We start from the raw sequence: 21,681 nt of genomic DNA, 5'->3' as shown, positions 1-21,681 counted from the left end.
TAAATATGAATGGTTTGTCATACCCGTGGTATACGTCCTGATTGATATACCATGACTGTCAGACAATCAGCATTCAGGGCTCGAACCACCTAGTTTATAGTAAGTCTTAACTAAATTGAAAATGCTGTTGCCCTCAGGATAAACCACACCATGACTTTTAGGTTTAGACAGTTTAGTTTGCATTCTTAGTTTCTCACAGAATGATACCAGGTATTTATCATCTCTGTTTTAACGTTTGCCATAGTATCACTGTGAGTCAGCTACGTAAGTGTAACACTGTGTGGTCTGGGCTGGACTCCTCCAGTGTTTTATATTCAGCCTTATGAGACGGTTACCCACATCTATTGTTTTTTTTTTGTCAGTTTATAGTTGAAGAATCAGTTTCTTGCCAAGTGTTCCTGCGTAGTGGTCAGCGGAGGCTGGTGGGAGGAGGTACAAGAGGACGGGCTCATTGTAATGGCTGGAAAGGAGTCAATGGAACGGTATCAAACATGACTCCTCACCATCAATTCAATTCCAGCTATTACAATGAGCCCGTCTTCCTATAGCTCCTCCCACCAGCCTCCTCTGCTAGTGGTATACAGTACACTTCCATATCTGTGCAGGGGTGTGAACATATCTCTCTCCCTCTACTATCCCCTCTGCTTGGTGTCAAACCAAGGAGGCCAACATGACTGAAAAGTAAACCAGGCACCAAATTTAAAGTAAACCAGGCACCATATTTAAAGTAAACCAGGCACCATATTTAAAGTAAACCAGGCACCAAACCAGGCACCATATTTAAAGTAAACCAGGCACCATATTTAAAGTAAACCAGGCACCAAACCAGGCACCATATTTAAAGTAAACCAGGCACCAAATTTAAAGTAAACCAGGCACCAAATTTAAAGTAAACCAGGCACCAAACCAGGCACCATATTTAAAGTAAACCAGGCACCAAACCAGGCACCATATTTAAAGTAAACCAGGCACCATATTTAAAGTAAACCAGGCACCATATTTAAAGTAAACCAGGCACCATATTTAAAGTAAACCAGGCACCAAATTTAAAGTAAACCAGGCACCAAATTTAAAGTAAACCAGGCACCAAACCAGACACCAAATGTAAAGTAAACCAGGCACCAAACCAAGCACCATATTTACAGTAAACCAGGCACCATATTTAAAGTAAACCAGGCACCAAATTTAAAGTAAACCAGGCGCCAAATTTAAAGTAAACCAGGCACCAAACCAGGCACCATATTTACAGTAAACCAGGCACCAAACCAGGCACCATATTTAAAGTAAACCAGGCACCAAACCAAGCACCATATTTACAGTAAACCAGGCACCAAACCAGGCACCATATTTAAAGCAAACCAGGCACCAAATTTAAAGTAAACCAGGCACCAAATTTAAAGTAAACCAGGCACCAAACCAGGCACCATATTTAAAGCAAACCAGGCACCAAATTTAAAGTAAACCAGGCACCAAACCAGGCACCATATTTAAAGTTAACCAGGCACCATATTTAAAGTTAACCAGGCACAATGTTTAAAGTAAACTGAGCAGCTATTTAAAGTAAACAAGGCACCATATTTAAAGTAAACCAGGCACCATATTTAAAGTAAACCAGGCATCATATTTAAAGTAAACCAGGCATCATATTTAAAGTAAACCAGGCATCATATTTAAAGTAAACCAGGCATCATATTTAAAGTTAACCAGGCACAATGTTTAAAGTAAACTGAGCAGCTATTTAAAGTAAACAAGGCACCTGTAACGGTTTTCTTGGTGAGAAGGAGAGTCGGACCAAAATGCGGCGTGTAGATTGCGATCCATGTTTATTGTGACTATAGCAACATGAATCCAAATACAAACAGTGCAAAATAATAAACGTAATGAAAACCGAAACAGCCTAAACTGGTGCAAAGTAACACTAAGGACAATCACCCACAAACACACAGTGAAACCCAGGCTACCTAAATATGGTTCCCAATCAGAGACAATGACTAACACCTGCCTCTGATTGAGAACCATATCAGGCCGGACATAGAAATAGACAAACAAGACATCCAACATAGAATGCCCACCCAGTTCACGTCCTGACCAACACTAAAACAAGGAAAACACACACGAACGATGGTCAGAACGTGACAGTACCCCCCCTCCAAGGTGCGGACTCCGGACGCACAACTTAAACCTATGGGGGAGGGTGTGGGTGGGCATCTGTCCGCGGTGGCGGCTCTGGCGCTGGACGTGGACCCCACTCCATAACAGTTTTAGTCCACCTCCTTAGCGTCCCTAGATAGGTGACCCTTCTTAATGACAGCTCGGGACAGAGGGTCAGCTCGAGACAGAGGGGCAGCTCGGGACAGAAGTAGCTCGGGACTGATGGGTAGCACAGCACTGAGAGGAAGCTCAGGCAGGTAGTTAGATCCGGCAGATCCTGGCTGGCTGGCGGTTCTGGCAGATCCTGGCTGACTGGCAGATCTGGAAGAGTCTGGCTGACTGGCAGATCTGGAAGAGTCTGGTCGACTGGCAGATCTGGAAGAGTCTGGTCGACTGGCAGATCTGGAAGAGTCTGGTCGACTGGCAGATCTGGAAGAGTCTGGTCGACTGGCAGATCTGGAAGAGTCTGGTCGACTGGCAGATCTGGAAGAGTCTGGTCGACTGGCAGATCTGGAAGAGTCTGGTCGACTGGCAGATCTGGAAGAGTCTGGTCGACTGGCAGATCTGGAAGAGTCTGGTCGACTGGCAGATCTGGAAGAGTCTGGTCGACTGGCAGATCTGGAAGAGTCTGGTCGACTGGCAGATCTGGAAGAGTCTGGTCGACTGGCAGATCTGGAAGAGTCTGGTCGACTGGCAGATCTGGAAGAGTCTGGTCGACTGGCAGATCTGGAAGAGTCTGGTCGACTGGCAGATCTGGAAGAGTCTGGTCGACTGGCAGATCTGGCTGCTCCATGCTGACTGGCTGCTCCATGATGACTGGCAGCTCTGGCTGCTCCATGCTGACTGGCTGCTCCATGCTGACTGGCAGCTCCATGCTGACTGGCAGCTCTGGCTGCTCCATGCTGACAGGCTGCTCCATGCTGACTGGCAGCTCTGGCTGCTCCATGCTGACTGGCTGCTCCATGCTGACTGGCGGCCCTGGCTGCTCCATGCTGACTGGCGGCCCTGGCTGCTCCATGCTGACTGGCGGCCCTGGCTGCTCCATGCTAACTGGCAGCTCCTTGCAGACTAGCAGCTCTGGCGGCTCCTTGCAGACTGGCAGCTTTGGCGGCATCCTGCAGACAGGCAGCTCTGGCGGCTCCTTGCAGACTGGCAGCTCCTTGCAGACTGGCAGCTCTATGCAGACTGGCAGCTCCATGCAGACTGGCAGCTCCTTGCAGACTGGCAGCTCCTTGCAGACTGGCAGCTCCTTGCAGACTGGCAGTTCTGAACAGGCGGGAGACTCCGGCAGCGCTGTAGAGGAGGAAGGCTCTAACAGCGCTAGACAGGCGGGAGACTCCAACAGCGCTGGAGAGGAGGAGGGCTCCGACAGCGCTGGACAGGCGAGGCGCACTGTAGGCCTGATGCGTGGTGCTGGCACTGGTGGTACTGGGCCGAGGACACGCACAGGAAGCCTGGTGCGGGGAGCTGCTACCGGAGGGCTGGGGTGTGGAGGTGGTACTGGAAAAACCGGACCGTGCAGGCGCACTGGAGCTCTTGAGCACCGAGCCTGCCCAACCTTACCTGGTTGAATGCTCACGGTCGCCCTGCCAGTGCGGCGAGGTGGAATAGCCCGCACTGGGCTATGCAGGCGAACCGGAGACACCGAGCGCAAGGCTGGTGCCATGTAAGCCGGCCCAAGGAGACGCACTGGGGACCAGCTGCGTAGAGCCGGCTTCATGGCATTAGGCTCGACGCTCAATCTAGCCCGGCCAACACGTGGAGCTGGAATATACCGCACCGGGCTATGCACCCGCACTGGAGACACCGTGCGCACCACTGCATAACACGGTGCCTGTCCGGTCTCTCTAGCCCCCCGGTAAGCACAGGGAGTCTGCCCAGGTCTCCTACCTGGCGTAGCCATACTCCCTGTTAGCCCCCCCCCAAGAAATTTTTGGGGCTGCTTCTCAGGCTTCCATCCGCTACGTCGTGCTGCCTCCTCATATCTGCGCCTCTCCGCTTTCGCCGCCTCCAGTTCTTCTTTGGGGCGGCGATATTCTCCTGGCTGAGCCCAGGGTCCTCTTCCTTCTAATTCGTCCTCCCATGTCCATACCTCCTCTTTGGGCTGCTCCTTTGGGCGGCTACACTCCCCTGGTTTAGCCCAGGGTCCTCTCCCGTCGAGGATTTCCTCCCATGTCCAGAAATCCTTATTGCGCGTCTCCTCGCGCTGCTCCTGCCTGTTGACACGCTGCTTGGTCCTTTTGTGGTGGGTGATTCTGTAACGGTTTTCTTGGTGAGAAGGAGAGTCGGACCAAAATGCGGCGTGTAGATTGCGATCCATGTTTATTGTGACTATAGCAACATGAATCCAAATACAAACAGTGCAAAATAATAAACGTAATGAAAACCGAAACAGCCTAAACTGGTGCAAAGTAACACTAAGGACAATCACCCACAAACACACAGTGAAACCCAGGCTACCTAAATATGGTTCCCAATCAGAGACAATGACTAACACCTGCCTCTGATTGAGAACCATATCAGGCCGGACATAGAAATAGACAAACAAGACATCCAACATAGAATGCCCACCCAGTTCACGTCCTGACCAACACTAAAACAAGGAAAACACACACGAACGATGGTCAGAACGTGACAGCACCATATTTAAAGTAAACCAGGCACCAAACCAGGCACCATATTTAAAGTAAACTAGGCACCATATTTAAAGTTAACCAGGCACCATATTTAAAGTTAACCAGGCACCATATTTAAAGTTAACCAGGCACAATGTTTAAAGTAAACTGAGCAGCTATTTAAAGTAAACCAGGCACCATATTTAAAGTATGCAAAAACTAAACTTTAAAAAACGAGAAGCATAGAAATAGCGCACATAGAACAGATTTACCGCTTGCTTTCTCATTGCGTTCAATGAGAATGACAGATCTGTAACACTCATTTCTATGTGAATTTGGTTGAGTCGCCTAAAAAGTGACATATTGCAGCTTTAAGGGATTTTATGTGCTCTATCACAAGACATCTAGTGGCCGTTTTGGGTACTTCAGATTATCACAGGTGTCTGTAATTATCTCTTGACATCTGTGTGGCCTTATCACGTGAAATATATACAATAATTAAACAATAAAAAATAGAATGGCAAAGCTGGAAATCATTATCCTAAATATAAACCATCAACTTAGTGAATACCATTTGGTGTATAATATGAAGGCTTCCACATTAAATATCCTTGTTTTTTTTACACACTTTTATTGTTTTTACTAAATCAAAATCAAATCAAATACTACTATGTCAATATGTATTTGTTTGTCAGTGTTTTGGTGGCAGTTGTGAAAAAAGTCAATAGTTGGACGAGTTGCAGAGGTAATTTAAAATAATGCTGTTGTTGATTTAAATGCTTTTTTCATTAAATAGGCCATTTTTTTTCTTGAACCATATTGTCTATCTACTAGAAACTCATGGACAATATGGACACAGATATTTAAAAAAAAAATCAATACTAAATCATTTATTAAAAAGTTATTCCATGCATATCTCCTGGGTCAACAGTCAACAGACTGCAAAGATTTTAGTGTGCCCGTGGCCATATACTGAGGAATTCACCAGAAAGCCAACTGCCTTAAATACAATATGAGCTTCTCATGGTAACCCACATGGAGAATAAAAATCCTTAGCAGTTAGCATGCACAGGGGCAATTTGCAACCTGACTCAGTGAAGCAAAGCCGAGGGGCTTAAAATAAAAGCTGGGGGAATAAAAGGCTGCTGTGCTGCGTTCTCCTCTCTCCCCACATGTACTGTGTTATCAGAGCCAGGTGCTGGTTGGTTAACTGAGCAAGCCAGTCAGGTGCACCGCTCCAATGGAATGTGTTTTCCAAAAATAGCTGATCTTCTCCGGAACTCAGAACTCTGGAAGTGATTAAAACCCCTCTTAAAAATGTCTGGACCCCTGCAGAGAGCGCGCTTGGAAGTGGATTGTTCCCATTTCAGACTCCTTTCCTTCCTTATCATGGGAACTAGACTCCTACACTGATCCCAGTTGACCTTCAGGGGAAAGACCTGCTGATTTCCTAAAGGAGGAGAGGAATAAGGGAATAGAGGAGGAGGGGAATAGGGTTCAAGGAAGGTGATGTTTTGTAGTTCGTACTGAAACCAGAGAGAACCTAGTCATTTCCAAAGAGCACAAACGGTCTCATCAATTATACTGTTTCCATTCAAGTGTTTCATAATGGAGAGTGTGTAGCAGATGAATGACTTACCAGTATGCTAAGATGTTCGGAGACAGAGCATCAGTACTGAACTGATAGGTCACAGGAGGCCGCAACAGACTTATCTGTTCAATACTAGAGATTGTGATTCAGTAACAGGTACATCGATGCACTAACCTGTCAACTCTTCCCATGATTCCACCTGGCTTAGCTTTGTGAATGAGAAAATGACTTGTCATGATATGACTCATCTCTCTCCCAGGCACATGTTTTATATGGGCTGCCTTTAGCTGCTTGTTGGACAAACTCAAAAAAAAGTTTGCCCTCTCTCTCTCTCTCTGTGTGTGTGTGTGTGTGTGTGTGTGTGTGTGTGTGTGTGTGTGTGTGTGTGTGTGTGTGTGTGTGTGTGTGGTGTGATTGGTAATGAGGTGGGCTGGCAGGCAGAGTAGCTGACACACTCCTGATAGATAGTGACTGTTCCCATAGTTCCCCCAACCTGTCATCCAATCACATTGATGCAGTGTCAGGAAGTTGAGGGTTGCTGACCTCTTGGGACTCTGATTTAAGGAGGGGGTGGCAGGGAATTAAATGACTTCCTAGTGCTTCTAGTAAACCAGGAGTCTATCTTGTCACACTCAACCTGACTGGAAAGATCAGTTAAACAAGGCTTTTACTTTTTCTCTGTGGATACATACACGTGGATAAGGTTTCACTTAATTTGAACCTAAGGTAAGGCTACTGTTCATGTTTTAATTAGCATGTCATTTTGGCTATATTCACCGCCTGGCATAGTGAACTGTCTTCACCGCCTGGCGTAGTGAACTGTCTTCACCGCCTGGCGTAGTGAACTGTCTTCACCGCCTGGCGTAGTGAACTGTCTTCACCGCCTGGCGTAGTGAACTGTCTTCACCGCCTGGCGTAGTGAACTGTCTTCACCGCCCGGCGTAGTGAACTGTCTTCACCGCCTGGCGTAGTGAACTGTCTTCACCGCCTGGCGTAGTGAACTGTCTTCACCGCCTGGCGTAGTGAACTGTCTTCACCGCCTGGCGTAGTGAACTGTCTTCACCGCCTGGCGTAGTGAACTGTTTTTTTAAGGAAGGATTACACGTACTACTTCTCTAATCAGTCTGTGTGCTTAGTTGGGCAATCAATGCTACTTTAATTAGATAATCGTTACAAAATTGGCTGTAAAATAAAATAAAATCCTAAGACTTGTCAATGCAGTTGAATCTGTGTCTCTATGCCAGGGGTTCTTAAACTTTTTCATCCTGGCACCCAAAATAGAAATTCTGTGTTTTCCTGGGACCCAAGCTTAGGAAAATATGCAACTATACGTAAATATCGGAACATTTCACTGCCTTTATGCCAAAAAAAAAAGAAACAATATAGACAAAAACAAATAACAATGAAATACCCATAAATATATGTTCATGTTTATTTTTCTCCTTTAAAAACACTCTTACATACCTGTCTAGGTTGAAACTGTTGATTTTTAAAAAATAACATTAAAATAATTCTGAACTGGAACAAACGGATTGATCACATCACACAGGTGAATAACTGAACACACACAGGCTTTTTGATTGTGCAACCCTAAGTAACAGTACAGATTTTTTTTTTATGATCTGGACTACTGTACATCTTACTGTATATGTAACAGTATAACTTTAGACCGTCCTCTCGCCCATACCCGGGTGCAAACCAGGGACCCTCTGCACACATCAACAACCGTCACCCACGAAGCATTGTTACCCATCGCTCCACAAAAGCAGCAAAGGTCTCAGAGCAAGTGACGTCACCGATTGAAACGCTATTTAGCGCGCACCACCGCTAACTATGCTAGCCGTTTCACATCCGTTACATATACATTATTGTTGATAGAACGTCTAGGTTGGAACTGTGGCTGTTAAAATACATTTTTTTTTTATTCTGAACTGGAATAAACGGATTGATCACATCACATCAATGTAGACCAGAAAACACACACATGCACACACTCCTAATGAGAGGTGTGTGTCTGGTTGAAGTTTTCAACAAGCATGTCTATTCTGGGCTCTGCTTTAGACAGCGCAACACTGAGGTCATACTCAGCAATGACACTGTTTATGTACTTCAGAACCCTGACTTGCATAGGTAGGTGGTGCCAAGCTGGATCAGAACATCTCCTGCTGTCTCAGTCAGGCAGGAGGCCACTTCCTGCTTCAGATGAACAACCCAGAAATGTGTGAGTGTTTGTCTCCAAAAGCATCTTGCTTCAATCAGTTTATTCCAGTTCAGAATAAATATTAACACTTGTGATAGCAACAATTCCAACCTAGACTTGTTTTCAACGATCATTTCTACAGTAAGATGTACAGTAGGCCTGATCATTTTTTAATCTTCATCTGTACTGTTTCTTATGGTTGCATTATCAGTAGCTAGTTGGCTTGCTTTGGCTAACGTTAGCTGTGTAACGTTACAAGGCTAGAGGATTGTTTGAAAGAGAAATTCACATCTACTATGATGAGATATAGTGCTCCCTTATTTCTGTTTATATTATATTATTATTATATTAATATTATTAATATTATTATATTATATTTATATATTTATTATTTACCTGTTATAAAATGACAACAATGCCTTGCTAGTTGACTTACCTTTCCACTTTCGAAGCCCTGTTTCCTGAAGCATTCTGCCCTGTCCTGAAATATCTCCCTGGGTTTACCGTCATGTTGTGCCTGGATGTTTGGTCAGGACGTGTCGTTTTATTAAAACCTCTTAGAGCTCTAGGGGCGCTATTTCATTTTTGGATAAAAAACGTTCCCGTTTTAAGCGCGATATTTTGTCACGAAAAGATGCTCGACTATGCATATTCTTGACAGTTTTGGAAAGAAAACACTCTGAAGTTTCAGAATCTGCAAAGATTTTGTCTGTAAGTGCCCCAGAACTCATTCTACAGGCGAAACCAAGATGATGCATCACCCAGGAATTAGCAGAATTTCTGAAGCTCTGTTTTCCATTCTCTCCTTATATGGCTGTGATTGCGCAACGAATGAGCCTACACTTTCTGTCGTTCGCCCAAGGTCTTAGCAGCATTGTGACGTATTTGTAGGCATATCATTCGAAGATTGACCATAAGAGACTACATTTCCCAAGTGTCCGCCTGGTGTCCTGCGTCGAATTCGGTGCGCAATTGCCAGCTGCTTCCACTTTACCATTTGATTCAGGGGAGAAAGCATGTGTCCAAGAACGATGTATCAATGAAGAGATATGTGAAAAACACCTTGATGATTGATTCTAAACAACGTTTGCCATGTTTTCAGTCGATATTATGGAGTTAATTTGGAAAAAAGTTTGCGTTTTGAGGACTGAATTTATGGATTTTTTTTGGTGGCCAAATGTGATGTATAAAACAGAGCTATTTCTAATACACAAGGAATCTTTTTGGAAAAACTGAGCATCTGCTATCTAACTGAGAGTATCCTCATTGAAAACATCAGAAGTTCTTCAAAGGTAAATGATTTTATTTGAAGGCTTTTATGTTTTTGTTAATGTTGCGTGCTGGATGCTAACGCTAATGCTAACGCTAAATGCTAACGCGAAATGCTAACTCTAGCTAGCTACTTTTACACAAATTATTGTTTTCCTATGGTTGAGAAGCATATTTTGAAAATCTGAGATGACAGTGTTGTTTACAAAAGGCTAAGCTTGAGAGATGGCATATTTATTTCATTTCATTTGCGATTTTCATAAATAGTTAACGTTGTGTTATGCTAATGAGCTTGCTGATAGATTTACACAATCCTGGATACAGGGGTTTTTTCATAGCTAAACGTGACGCAGAAAACGGAGCGATTTGTCCTAAACAAATAATCTTTCAGGAAAAACTGAACATTTGCTATCTGAGAGTCTCCTCATTGAAAACATCTGAAGTTCTTCAAAGGTAAATGATTTTTTTGAATGCTTTTCTGTTTTTTTGTGTAAATGTTGCCAGCTGAATGTTAATGCTAAATGCTACGTTAGCCATCAATACTGTTACACAAATGCTTGTTTTGCAATGGTTGAGAAGCATATTTTGAAAATCTGAGATGACAGTGTTGTTAACAAAAGGCTAAGCTTGAGAGCTAGCATATTTATTTCATTTCATTTGCGATTTTCATGAATAGTTAACGTTGCGTTATGGTAATGAGCTTGAGTCTGTATTCACGAACCCGGATCCGGGATGGGGAGATCAGAAAGGTTAATTTGTTCGTTTTGAGAGACTCATTACTAAGCACTTCCCCACACAACACACATTGCGGGCACTCCTTGTTATTTCTCAAAGTTTGTATGAAAGAGACAAAATGTCATCACTGTATTTGCGTCTCATGACGATTGAGCTCAGTCAGAACTTATGGCTATCATGGGTCCATTTCATGACCGCGGTGAGTGATGGCGAGTGGGAATAACAAGTCAGTGGCTTGAACGACAGCGCTGCAGCGTGTGGGTCGCGCAGTGATCTTCAACAAAACTGCAGAAATGAAATATTTATACATTTACGTCGCGACAAACCATTGACAGGTGGGTCGCGACCCATACTTTAATTAAGAAACTCTGCTCTATGCTAACCTGAAAGAAACTGTCTGTGTTGTAGAATGGTTATAAAATGGTAATAGTTTTTGGGTGACTTGGGTCTATTTGTTATTGAGGTGTCGGCCCAGACACAGGAAGTGATTGAATCAACACCAGCCTCTATTGCACCACCAGGCAGGAGGAGGAAATGGGTGTCGTCTGAAAACTCAATGATTATCGCCTCTGGAAAAATAGTGCTTTGTTTTATCTTGTTTTTCATTGGCATCGTTGCTTGACAAATAATACATGACGGACTGTCAGCATTTTCGAACTCTAAAGGCATTGCAATATAGTTCCATAATGTTATAGTTATTAAGTAATCATTTCAGAGTGATGACTCAACCGCTTGTGATTTGGAAATGCCAAAAGGTGTGTTTTCTCAACTCTGACTCAGCATTTCTCCTTTGAGAGTGAATTTCTAGTCTGGGACTGAGGACAGTTGGAGATGAGAGAGAGCCTAAATATGGTGACTTGAGACAATGTAGAATCAATTCCTTTGGTTGATTTAATCAACTTATTGGATATTTGAATCATGTGCCTTGGGGTTCATCCTGCGACCAACTCCCTGCAGACACTTGTCTCTTTGATTTTAGTTGACAAATTGGAGTCATTTCAACATAATGTTATCAGAATCCCAATAATGTTCTGCTAGACTTTCTCTATGTTCAAATGCCTCCAATTTGTCATTTTAATGTTAGCAGAATCCCAATAATCTGCTGCTAGTATTTAACGTGACACAAGGCTCGTGTTCAGCTGAAACTGCTTTGTGTTTTGGCCTCTCCACTCTTCTGTTTTGCCTGCCTTTGCTACTTACAACTACCATTACATTAATGATAATTGATTACAAATTTGATAATAATAATGTGATATTAACAACATGTTCAGCCAAGATTCAGCCTGTTTGCTCTGTTCATCAAAGGTCCCAAAAGAGCAGCTGTCGATCGCTCTTGGCTCCTCTCATAAGTGGCCCCAGAGGTCCCTATGAGGGCCTGTAGGCTACTCTCCATTGCCTGCTCAAATATCAGCTATACAGGGAGGGAATCGTCATTGTATCCCCTCTACGGACTCTGCGGATCCCAGTGAGCCAGTGTGCTCCCTGAGCCGTTTCTCCGGATCTCTCTGATTACCCCGCACCACTCACCTGTAACCCAGGTTACCTGACCAGAGGTCAAAATTCAGAGGCTGGAGGGCCCGAGACCTGATAAAGAACAGAGCCATTCAATAGCTCTCTGGAGTCCTACCCTTCAGCTCAGAGGCTTGACTCCTCACCATTGACTTACTCAATACCGTGGTAATCCACCTTCTCAATGTCCCAGAGAGGGTCAACTGTTCTTTATTTATGTTTGTCTCGATATGAACTACTCCTTCTAGTCACCCCTTACTCTCTTCGTCTCTATTTCCGCCCCTCCTGGTTCTAGATCACATCCAATGCTTCACAAATATGACTAACTAGAATCCCTGACTATAGAGCCATCCTGATTCTGTGTCTGTGTTGAAGGTTACTGCTAGAGGGACTGTGAAGATGTCATTGACCATCGCTCTCCATCTCCTGGCAATGGTGGCAATGTGTGACCAGGTTAAATCTCATCGCATCAACTTCTACAATGTCAAACCTCCTGTGGAAGGTGCGTTTCTGCTTACTGGTTGAAATGATGTAATTTCTTCAACAATGACGTCAACTACCTGAAGTAACATTTATATCCATCGAAAGAGAAGTTTGAACAGGAGGAATTTGAGTGAAAACATCTCTTTACAGCCACTCCGTTCCCTAAGAGCTTCAAGTGCTTCACCTGTGAGAGAGCTGTGGACAACTACACCTGCAACCGCTGGGCTGAGGACAAGTGGTGTCCACCGAGTGAGTTCTCTCTGTTGTTACACAATGATACTGTCAGATATTATGCATGTCTTTATTGTTTCTCATTGGCATTACTGATGGGACTAACCAGTACTTAAAATGACCATTGTTGTCATTGCTGTTACACTATTATAATAGCTTATGATTATGCAGTTATAGCCAATGCACGACAAAACCAGCTAACCATCCTTTTCTCAGATAGCCAGTTGAGTAATGTATATTTATTGGTCTTTTCTCAGATAGCCAGTTCTGTAATGTATATTTATTGGTCTTTTCTCAGATAGCCAGTTGAGTAATGTATATTTATTGGTCTTTTCTCAGATAGCCAGTTGAGTAATGTATATTTATTGGTCTTTTCTCAGATAGCCAGTTCTGTAATGTATATTTATTGGTCTTTTCTCAGATAGCCAGTTCTGTATGACAGTGCACCATTTCACCAGTCATGGCAAGACCATGTTTGTGACCAAGAAGTGTGCTGCTCGTGAGGAGTGTCATACGTCTGGCTGTAGACACCACAGGGACACGGGTCACACTGTAAGTCCATACACCTAAACCCCTCCACGTGTAACCGGTGTGAGATGGCTAGCTAGTTAGCGGTGGTGCACGCTAATAGCGTTAAAAAAAAAAAAAAAATTTAAACTTTATTTAACCAGGCAAGTCAGTTAAGAACAAATTCTTAGGAACAGTGACGGCCTAGGAACAGTGGGTTAACTGCCTGTTCAGGGGCAGAACGACAGATTTGTACCTTGTCGGCTCAGGGGTTTGAACTTGCAACCTTCCGGTTACTCGTCCAACGCTCTAACCACTAGGCTTACCCTGTCGTTTCAATCAGTGACGTCACTCGCTCTGAGACCTTGAAGTAGTTCTTCCCCTTGCTCTGCAAGGGCCCCGGCTTTTGTGGAGCGATGGGTAACAATGCTTCGTGGGAGGTTAGTTGTTGATGTGTGCAGAGGGTTCCTGGTTCGAGCCCATGTAGGAGCGAGGAGAGGGAGGAGAGGGACGGAAGCTATACTATACTATTACACACACACACACACTAATTCACCTAAACCCCTCCACACACACAGTAAAGCCCCTCCACACACACAGTAAAGCCCCTCCACACACACACTAATTCACCTAAACCCCTCCACACACACAGTAAAGCCCCTCCACACACACACTAATTCACCTAAACCCCTCCACGCACACAGTAAAGCCCCTCCACACACACACTAATTCACCTAAACCCCTCCACACACACAGTATATCACCTAAACCCCCCCACACACACAGTAAAGCCCCTCCACACACACACTAATTCACCTAAACCCCTCCACGCACACAGTAAAGCCCCTCCACACACACACTAATTCACCTAAACCCCTCCACACACACAGTATATCACCTAAACCCCTCCACACACACAGTATATCACCTAAACCCCTCCACACACACAGTAAAGCCCCTCCACACACACACTAATTCACCTAAACCCCTCCACGCACACAGTAAAGCCCCTCCACACACACACTAATTCACCTAAACCCCTCCACACACACAGTATATCACCTAAACCCCCCCACACACACAGTAAAGCCCCTCCACACACACACTAATTCACCTAAACCCCTCCACGCACACAGTAAAGCCCCTCCACACACACACTAATTCACCTAAACCCCTCCACACACACAGTATATCACCTAAACCCCTCCACACACACAGTAAAGCCCCTCCACACACACACTAATTCACCTAAACCCCTCCACGCACACAGTAACGCCCTCCACACACACACTAATTCACCTAAACCCCTCCACACACACAGTATATCACCTAAACCCCTCCACACACACAGTAAAGCCCCTCCACACACACACTAATTCACCTAAACCCCTCCACACACACAGTAAAGCCCCTCCACACACACACTAATTAACCTAAACCCCTCCACACACAGTAAATCACCTAAACCCCCCCACACACACAGTAAAGCCCCTCCACACACACACTAATTCACCTAAACCCCTCCACACACACAGTAAATCACCTAAACCCCCCCACACACACAGTAAAGCCCCTCCACACACACACTAATTCACCTAAATCCATCCACACACAGCAAATCACCTAAACCCCTCCACACACACAGTAAATCACCTAAACCCCTCCACACACACAGTAAATCACTAACCCTTATCTATTCAGTCTCATTTGTAGAATCATCTAAAAAGTATTTGCCATTATTGCTGCCCTTGTGTTTTGAATTTGTTGTCACACACTCCTCCACTCTCTCTCTCCTCTCCTCTCCCTGTCCTTGTTCTCCTCCTGTAGGAGTGTGTGTCATGCTGTGAGGGTATGATCTGCAATGTGGAGGTCCCTACCAACCACACCAATGCTGTGTTTGCCATGAGGCAGCAGGCCTACAGCTCAGCCCCATCCCAGACTCCTGTTAGGACGACGTGGAGCTGCTGCTGGCTGACGTTACTGCCCACTCTGGGCCTGGGGCTGACCAGGCTGGTCCTACTGTGAAACTACTGTCCCTCAGACCAGGTCCCTATAGAGGGGACCAGACTGGACCAGACCAAAATGTCCCTCAGACCAGGTCCCTATAGAGTGGACCAGACTGGACCAGACCAACATGTCCCTCTGACCAGGTCCATATAGAGGGGACCAGACTGGGCCAGACCAACATGTCCCTCTGACCAGGTCCCTATAGAGGGGACCAGACTGGACCAGACCAACATGTCCCTCTGACCAGGTCCATATAGAAGGGACCAGACTGGACCAGACCAACATGTCCCTCTGACCAGGTCCATATAGAGGGGACCAGACTGGGCCAGACCAACATGTTCCTCTGACCAGGTCCCTATAGAGGGGACGAGACTGGACCAGACTGGACCAGACCAACATGTTCCTCAGACCAGGTCCCTATAGAGGGGACGAGACTGGACCGGACCAACATGTCCCTCAGACCAGGTCCCTATAGAGGGGACGAGACTGGACCAGACTGGACCAGACCAACATGTTCCTCAGACCAGGTCCCTATAGAGGGGACGAGACTGGACCGGACCAACATGTTCCTCTGACCAGGTCCCTATAGAGGAGACCAGACTGGACCAGACCAACATGTCCCTCAGACCAGGTCCCTATAGAGGGGACGAGACTGGACCAGACTGGACCAGACCAACATGTTCCTCAGACCAGGTCCCTATAGAGGGGACGAGACTGGACCGGACCAACATGTCCCTCTGACCAGGTCCCTATAGAGGGGACCAGACTGGACCAGACCAACATGTCCCTCTGACCAGGTCCCTATAGAGGGGACCAGACTGGACCAGACCAACATGTCCCTCTGACCAGGTCCATATAGAGGGGACCAGACTGGACCAGACCAACATGTCCCTCTGACCAGGTCCCTATAGAGGGGACCAGACTGGACCAGACCAACATGTCCCTCTGACCAGGTCCATATAGAGGGGACCAGACTGGGCCAGACCAACATGTCCCTCTGACCAGGTCCATATAGAGGGGACCAGACTGGGCCAGACCAACATGTCCCTCTGACCAGATCCCTATAGAGGGGACCAGACCAACATGTCCCTCTGACCAGGTCCCTATAGAGTGGACCAGACTGGACCAGACCAACATGTCCCTCTGACCAGGTCCATATAGAGGGGACCAGACTGGGCCAGACCAACATGTCCCTCTGACCAGGTCCCTATAGAGGGGACCAGACTGGACCAGACCAACATGTCCCTCTGACCAGGTCCATATAGAGGGGACCAGACTGGACCAGACCAACATGTCCCTCTGACCAGGTCCCTATAGAGGGGACCAGACTGGACCAGACCAACATGTCCCTCTGACCAGGTCCCTATAGAGGGGACCAGACTGGACCAGACCAACATGTCCCTCTGACCAGGTCCATATAGAAGGGACCAGACTGGGCCAGACCAACATGTTCCTCTGACCAGGTCCCTATAGAGGGGACGAGACTGGACCAGACTGGACCAGACCAACATGTTCCTCAGACCAGGTCCCTATAGAGGGGACGAGACTGGACCGGACCAACATGTCCCTCAGACCAGGTCCCTATAGAGGGGACGAGACTGGACCAGACTGGACCAGACCAACATGTTCCTCAGACCAGGTCCCTATAGAGGAGACGAGACTGGACCGGACCACATGGAGGATGTGTGTTTTTACAAGTCTGATGGTAATCTGTGATAAAGATGTCACATGGATCGATCAATCACAAAGGACTACAGCAGTGTCATAATGACTGATGCTTGGTTTACCAATGGCCACTGATGGTGGTCCTGGCAATGCTAATCAGGTGTTCACTGTTTGGGATTCCACATGGACCAGGAAGAAGAAATGAACTGACTGAACACAGGCAGGAACAGCATGTTCCATTCCCTTTGGATTAGGGAGAATTCTGGGAAACGATCAATGAAAGACATGGAATCTGGAGCTTAGCTCTGTCAAAGTCAATTTATGAATACTTGATCCACAGTATGTCACAAATAAGATACATTTAGCACATGATTGTTACGAAATATTGTTGCTTGTATTTTTGTATAACATAACTTTATATAACATAACTAAAATAAAATGGAAAGAATGTGATTTAGTAAAAATGTAAAATTCTGTATATGTTGCTTTACACAATAACATACCTAATACCAGATTAGATAATCTTTAAATCTAGAGACTACATTTACCAGTGGTATTATCTCTTTAAATCTAGAGACTACATTTACCAGAGGTATTATCTCTTTAAATCTAGAGACTACATTTATCAGTAACATTGCAGAAGACCCATGTCTTTGATCATATGGTGCGCATCATACCCTTATATGGATCCTAGCATGTGAGGCTGACACGCAACACCAGGCTTTGTACTGGCCCTGTTTCTGCGTCATGTTCTGAAGAGGTTTTATCACATCTGATCTTAGAACTGGAAATCTGACAAACAAGCACTAAGATGGAATGTGACATTTAATTATACATAAAAACATGCAATGTCTGGTCAGTTATATGCAAAAATGATCATTGTCATAAAGTTGTGAGAGATAAGGGATATTATGACTTCCTCTGTCAGCAACATAAAGGTTGACCTAAGGAATTAACCTTCTTATCATGTTTTATTGATATCTAATGAATATGTCAAGAAACCACGGAATTTTGCATTATTTATGACCAAGTAATAACTTTTCCTATGAACTGCTATAAAATACTGGCTGTTCCTTGTTTTCTCAGAGCTTGATTACCGTGACTGACTGGATACATTGAAATGGCAAAAGCTAAAAGATCATTTTCACACTAACCTTATTAGTTTTGTGAGGAATCGTAAAAGGGCAGTTCGTATTTGCACAATCTCCACCGTATGCACCTAGCACATTTGGTTCCTTGGAAGTCTTGGTTTCCCGATTGGTTCTGGGAATGAAGCCATAAGTTTCCTGACCGGTAAAACTGAACGTATTTTAAACGTTCTGAGAACGGAAGTGAACATTTTGCCTGTTAACTTTAGTTTATTAGGATCCCCATTAGCTACTGCACTCTACAAACGACATACAAATGCATGAGAAAGTACAGAACAGTTATAGACAAGAACAACAAGTTATTACTTTAAATTCTAAATAAAATGTAATATATATATATATATATATATATATATACACAGTGCATTCTGAAAGTATTCAGACCCCTTGACTTTTTCCACATTTTGTTATGTTACAGCCTTATTCTAAAATTGATTAAATTCATTTTAATCTACACACAATACCCCATAATGACAAAGCGAAAACTGTTTTTTTAGAATTTTTGGCAAATATATTAAAAATAGAAGCAGAAATACCTTATTTACATAAGTATTCAGACCCTTTGCTATGAAACTCGAAATTGAGGTCAGGTGCATCCTGTTTCCATTGATCATCCTTGAGATGTTTCTACAACTTGATTGAAGTCCACCTGTGGTAAATTCAATTGATTGGACATGAGTTGGAAAGGCACACATCTGTCTATATAAGGTCCCACAGTTGACAGTGCATGTCAGAGCAAAAACCAAGCCATGAGGTCGAAGTAATTGTCTGTAGAGCTCCGAGACAGGATTGTGTCATGGCACAGATCTGGGGAAGGGTACCAAAACATTTCTGCAGCATTGACGGTCCCCAAAAACACCGTGGCCTCCATCTTTCTTAAATGGAAGAAGTTTGGAACCACCAAGACTCTTCCTAGAGCTGGCCGCCCGGCCAAACTGAGCAATCAGGGGAGAAGGGCCTTGATCAGGAAGGTGACCAAGAACCCGACGGTTACTCGACAGGAACCTTCCAGAAGGACAACTATCTCTGCAACACTCCACCAATCAGGCCTTTATGGTAGAGTGGCCAGATGGAAGCCACTCCTCAATAAAAGGGAAAGGGGGATACCTAGTCCGTTGTCCAACTGAATGTATTCAACTGAAATGTGTCTTCCGTATTTAACCCAACCTCTGAATCAGAGAGGTGCGGGTGGCTGCCTTAATCAACATCCACGTTTTTGGCGCCCGAGGAACAATGGGTTAACTGCCTTGCTCATGGGCAGAACAAGGCACATGACAGCTCGCTTGGAGTTCTCTGGTCTGATGAAACCAAGATTTAACTATTTTGACCTGAATGTCAAACCTCATGTCTGGAGGAAACCTGGCACCATCCTTACGGTGAAGTATGGTGGTGGCAGCATCATGCTGTGGGGATGTTTTCCAGCAGCAGGGACTGGGAGGCTAATCAGGATTGAGGGAAAGATTAACAGAGAAAACTACAGAGAGATCCTTGATAAAAACCTACTCCAGAGCGCTCAGGACCTCAGACTGTGGGGCGAAGGTTCACCTTCCAACAGGACAACGACCCTAAGCACACAGCCAAGACAACGCAGGAGTGGCTTCGGGACAAGTCTTTGAATGTCCTTGAGTGGCCCAGGCAGCGCTCGGACATGAACCCGATCGAACATCTCTGGAGAGACCTGAAAAAAACTCTGCAGCGACAATGCCCATCCAACCTGACAGAGCTTGAGAGGATCTGCAGAGAAGAATGGGAGAAACTCCCCAAATGCAGGTGTGCCAAGCTTGTAGCGTCATACCCAAGAAGACTCAAGGCCTTTATCACTGCCAAAGGTGCTTCAACAAAATACTGATTAAAGGTTCTGAATACTTATGTAAATGTAATATTTAAGTTTTTATTTTGTATAAATTTGCAAAAATGTCTAAAAACCTGTTTTGTCTTTATGGGGCATTGTGTGTAGATTGATGAGGAAAAAATAAAAGGTAATCAATTTTAGAATAAGGTTGTAACGTAACCAAAGGTGGAAAAAGTCAAGGGGTCTGAATACTTTCTGAATGCATTGTATATTGAAAAGACCCTGAGACAACAAAAATATTATTTATACACTATTCATATATATATATATACAGTACAGTTCAATTCAATTAGAGCTTTAAAAAAAGAGGAGAGGTAATAAAATATGTTTTTGATCTGTTTTTTGTAAAGCTAAACTGAGAAACCTCTGGTGGCAGAGCATTCCGCGATGACATGGCTCTATACACAATTGAGTGAGGCATTAAATCTGTTTTTGGTTTCGGTACCATGAAGACACCCGTAGTGGCGTGTCTGGTCGGAGCGCACATTTTTAAGTTGCACGGAGGTTCTGAGAAAGTTTTCCTTGGAAGTTTTATTAACGTTCTGAGAATGTAAATTATAGGTTGTTTCGAAGGTAATTAAATAACGTTCTGAGAACATGTTTCAATAACTCTTTTTATTAACACTTGTAGCTTACCGTAGCTGTTTTGAACTCCAAGCACAAATGGAAATTCATTTGTTTGGGCATTAATCATGCAAACACATTTATTTTTTTATTGTGGCAGAGCGTCAGTGAGATTCAAACCAACAATCTTCTGTCCTCTATCCATGGAATTAGTCCACTGTGACACCAGGATGGAGCTAGCACGCCATGTTTCCTTAACTGATACAAAGCTGTTCATTTTAATCTATTCAAACAGACCCCCTTTCAAAGGAAATACGCACTCATTAAGATCATTTGTGGATAATTAATGAGTGCGGCCAAAACACCCGAACACACTTAAAGGGATACTTCGGGATTTTGCCAATGAGGCCCTTTATCAATTTCCCCAGAGGCAGGTGAACTTGTGGATACCCGTTTATATGTATCTGCATGCAGTTTGAAGGAAATTGCTAACTAGCTTTAGCTAACGAGTATTTGTGCCATGACTGGAAGTCTATAATAACTAGTAACATGCTAGCAGTTATCATAGACTTCCAGTTAAAGCTAGTTAGCTTTGGCTCGCAAAACTACCTCTATCTTCATTCATACTGGACATAGAGACATTAAAATGGTATCCACAAGTTCATCTGGCTGGGGAAGTAGATATCGAGCTTCATTGTCAAAATCCTGAGGTATCCCTTTAACCTACTCAAAACAATTTGAGAACATGACTTTAAATAGAACCATGAGGACACCTGTAAGAAACGCTGTGCTGAAGTAATGAAATTCCAACAGAACATTTTTGTTTCTTAACGTTCTCTGAACTCTTTGAGGCCGTTCCTCAGTCAATCCAATTGGAGAACATTCCTAGAACATTACCAACATTTTAATGAAATGTAACCATGTTTGAACTTTTAGCAAACGTTCTGTTTAAAGTAATGAAGTATTAAGATTTTTTGTTGTTGTCAATTTCTTAAATGTGCTGAGAATGGTCCAAAGCCAAGAAACTATCCTTGCACCATTCCCAGAAAGTTGTGGGAAGGTTGAATGCAAAAATAACCATAGGACAACCACGCTCTAAGAAACAAATGGTTCTCAGAACATTAAGTGCTAACTGGGTGCAAGGTTCATATGGT

The 21,681-nt window shown here is 44.3% G+C and overlaps 1 protein-coding gene across 4 annotated transcripts in view; it reads left to right on the top strand.

Moving 5' to 3' along the window:
* LOC110501879 (ly6/PLAUR domain-containing protein 6B) overlaps positions 1-18,392 on the top strand; it is a 47,067-nt gene extending 28,675 nt beyond the window's left edge. For 3 of the 4 annotated variants that reach the window (XM_036959330.1, XM_036959328.1, XM_036959329.1), the window contains 4 exons: positions 12,446-12,572; positions 12,704-12,802; positions 13,206-13,336; positions 15,119-18,392. In XM_036959330.1, coding sequence (XP_036815225.1) covers positions 12,470-12,572; positions 12,704-12,802; positions 13,206-13,336; positions 15,119-15,316 — 531 coding nt within the window. In that variant the 5' untranslated portion in view covers positions 12,446-12,469 and the 3' untranslated portion in view covers positions 15,317-18,392. Of the gene's footprint in view, positions 1-8,148; positions 8,579-12,445; positions 12,573-12,703; positions 12,803-13,205; positions 13,337-15,118 lie in introns of those variants that run through there. The other variant, XM_036959331.1, reaches the window with a different exon arrangement.
* The last annotated feature ends 3,289 nt before the right edge of the window (positions 18,393-21,681 follow it).

The sequence above is a fragment of the Oncorhynchus mykiss genome, chromosome 22 (genome assembly GCF_013265735.2).
Source record: "Oncorhynchus mykiss isolate Arlee chromosome 22, USDA_OmykA_1.1, whole genome shotgun sequence".
NCBI lineage: Eukaryota > Metazoa > Chordata > Actinopteri > Salmoniformes > Salmonidae > Oncorhynchus > Oncorhynchus mykiss.
Note: the sequence above shows the minus strand (reverse complement) of the source record. Positions and strands in the feature narration are given on the sequence as shown.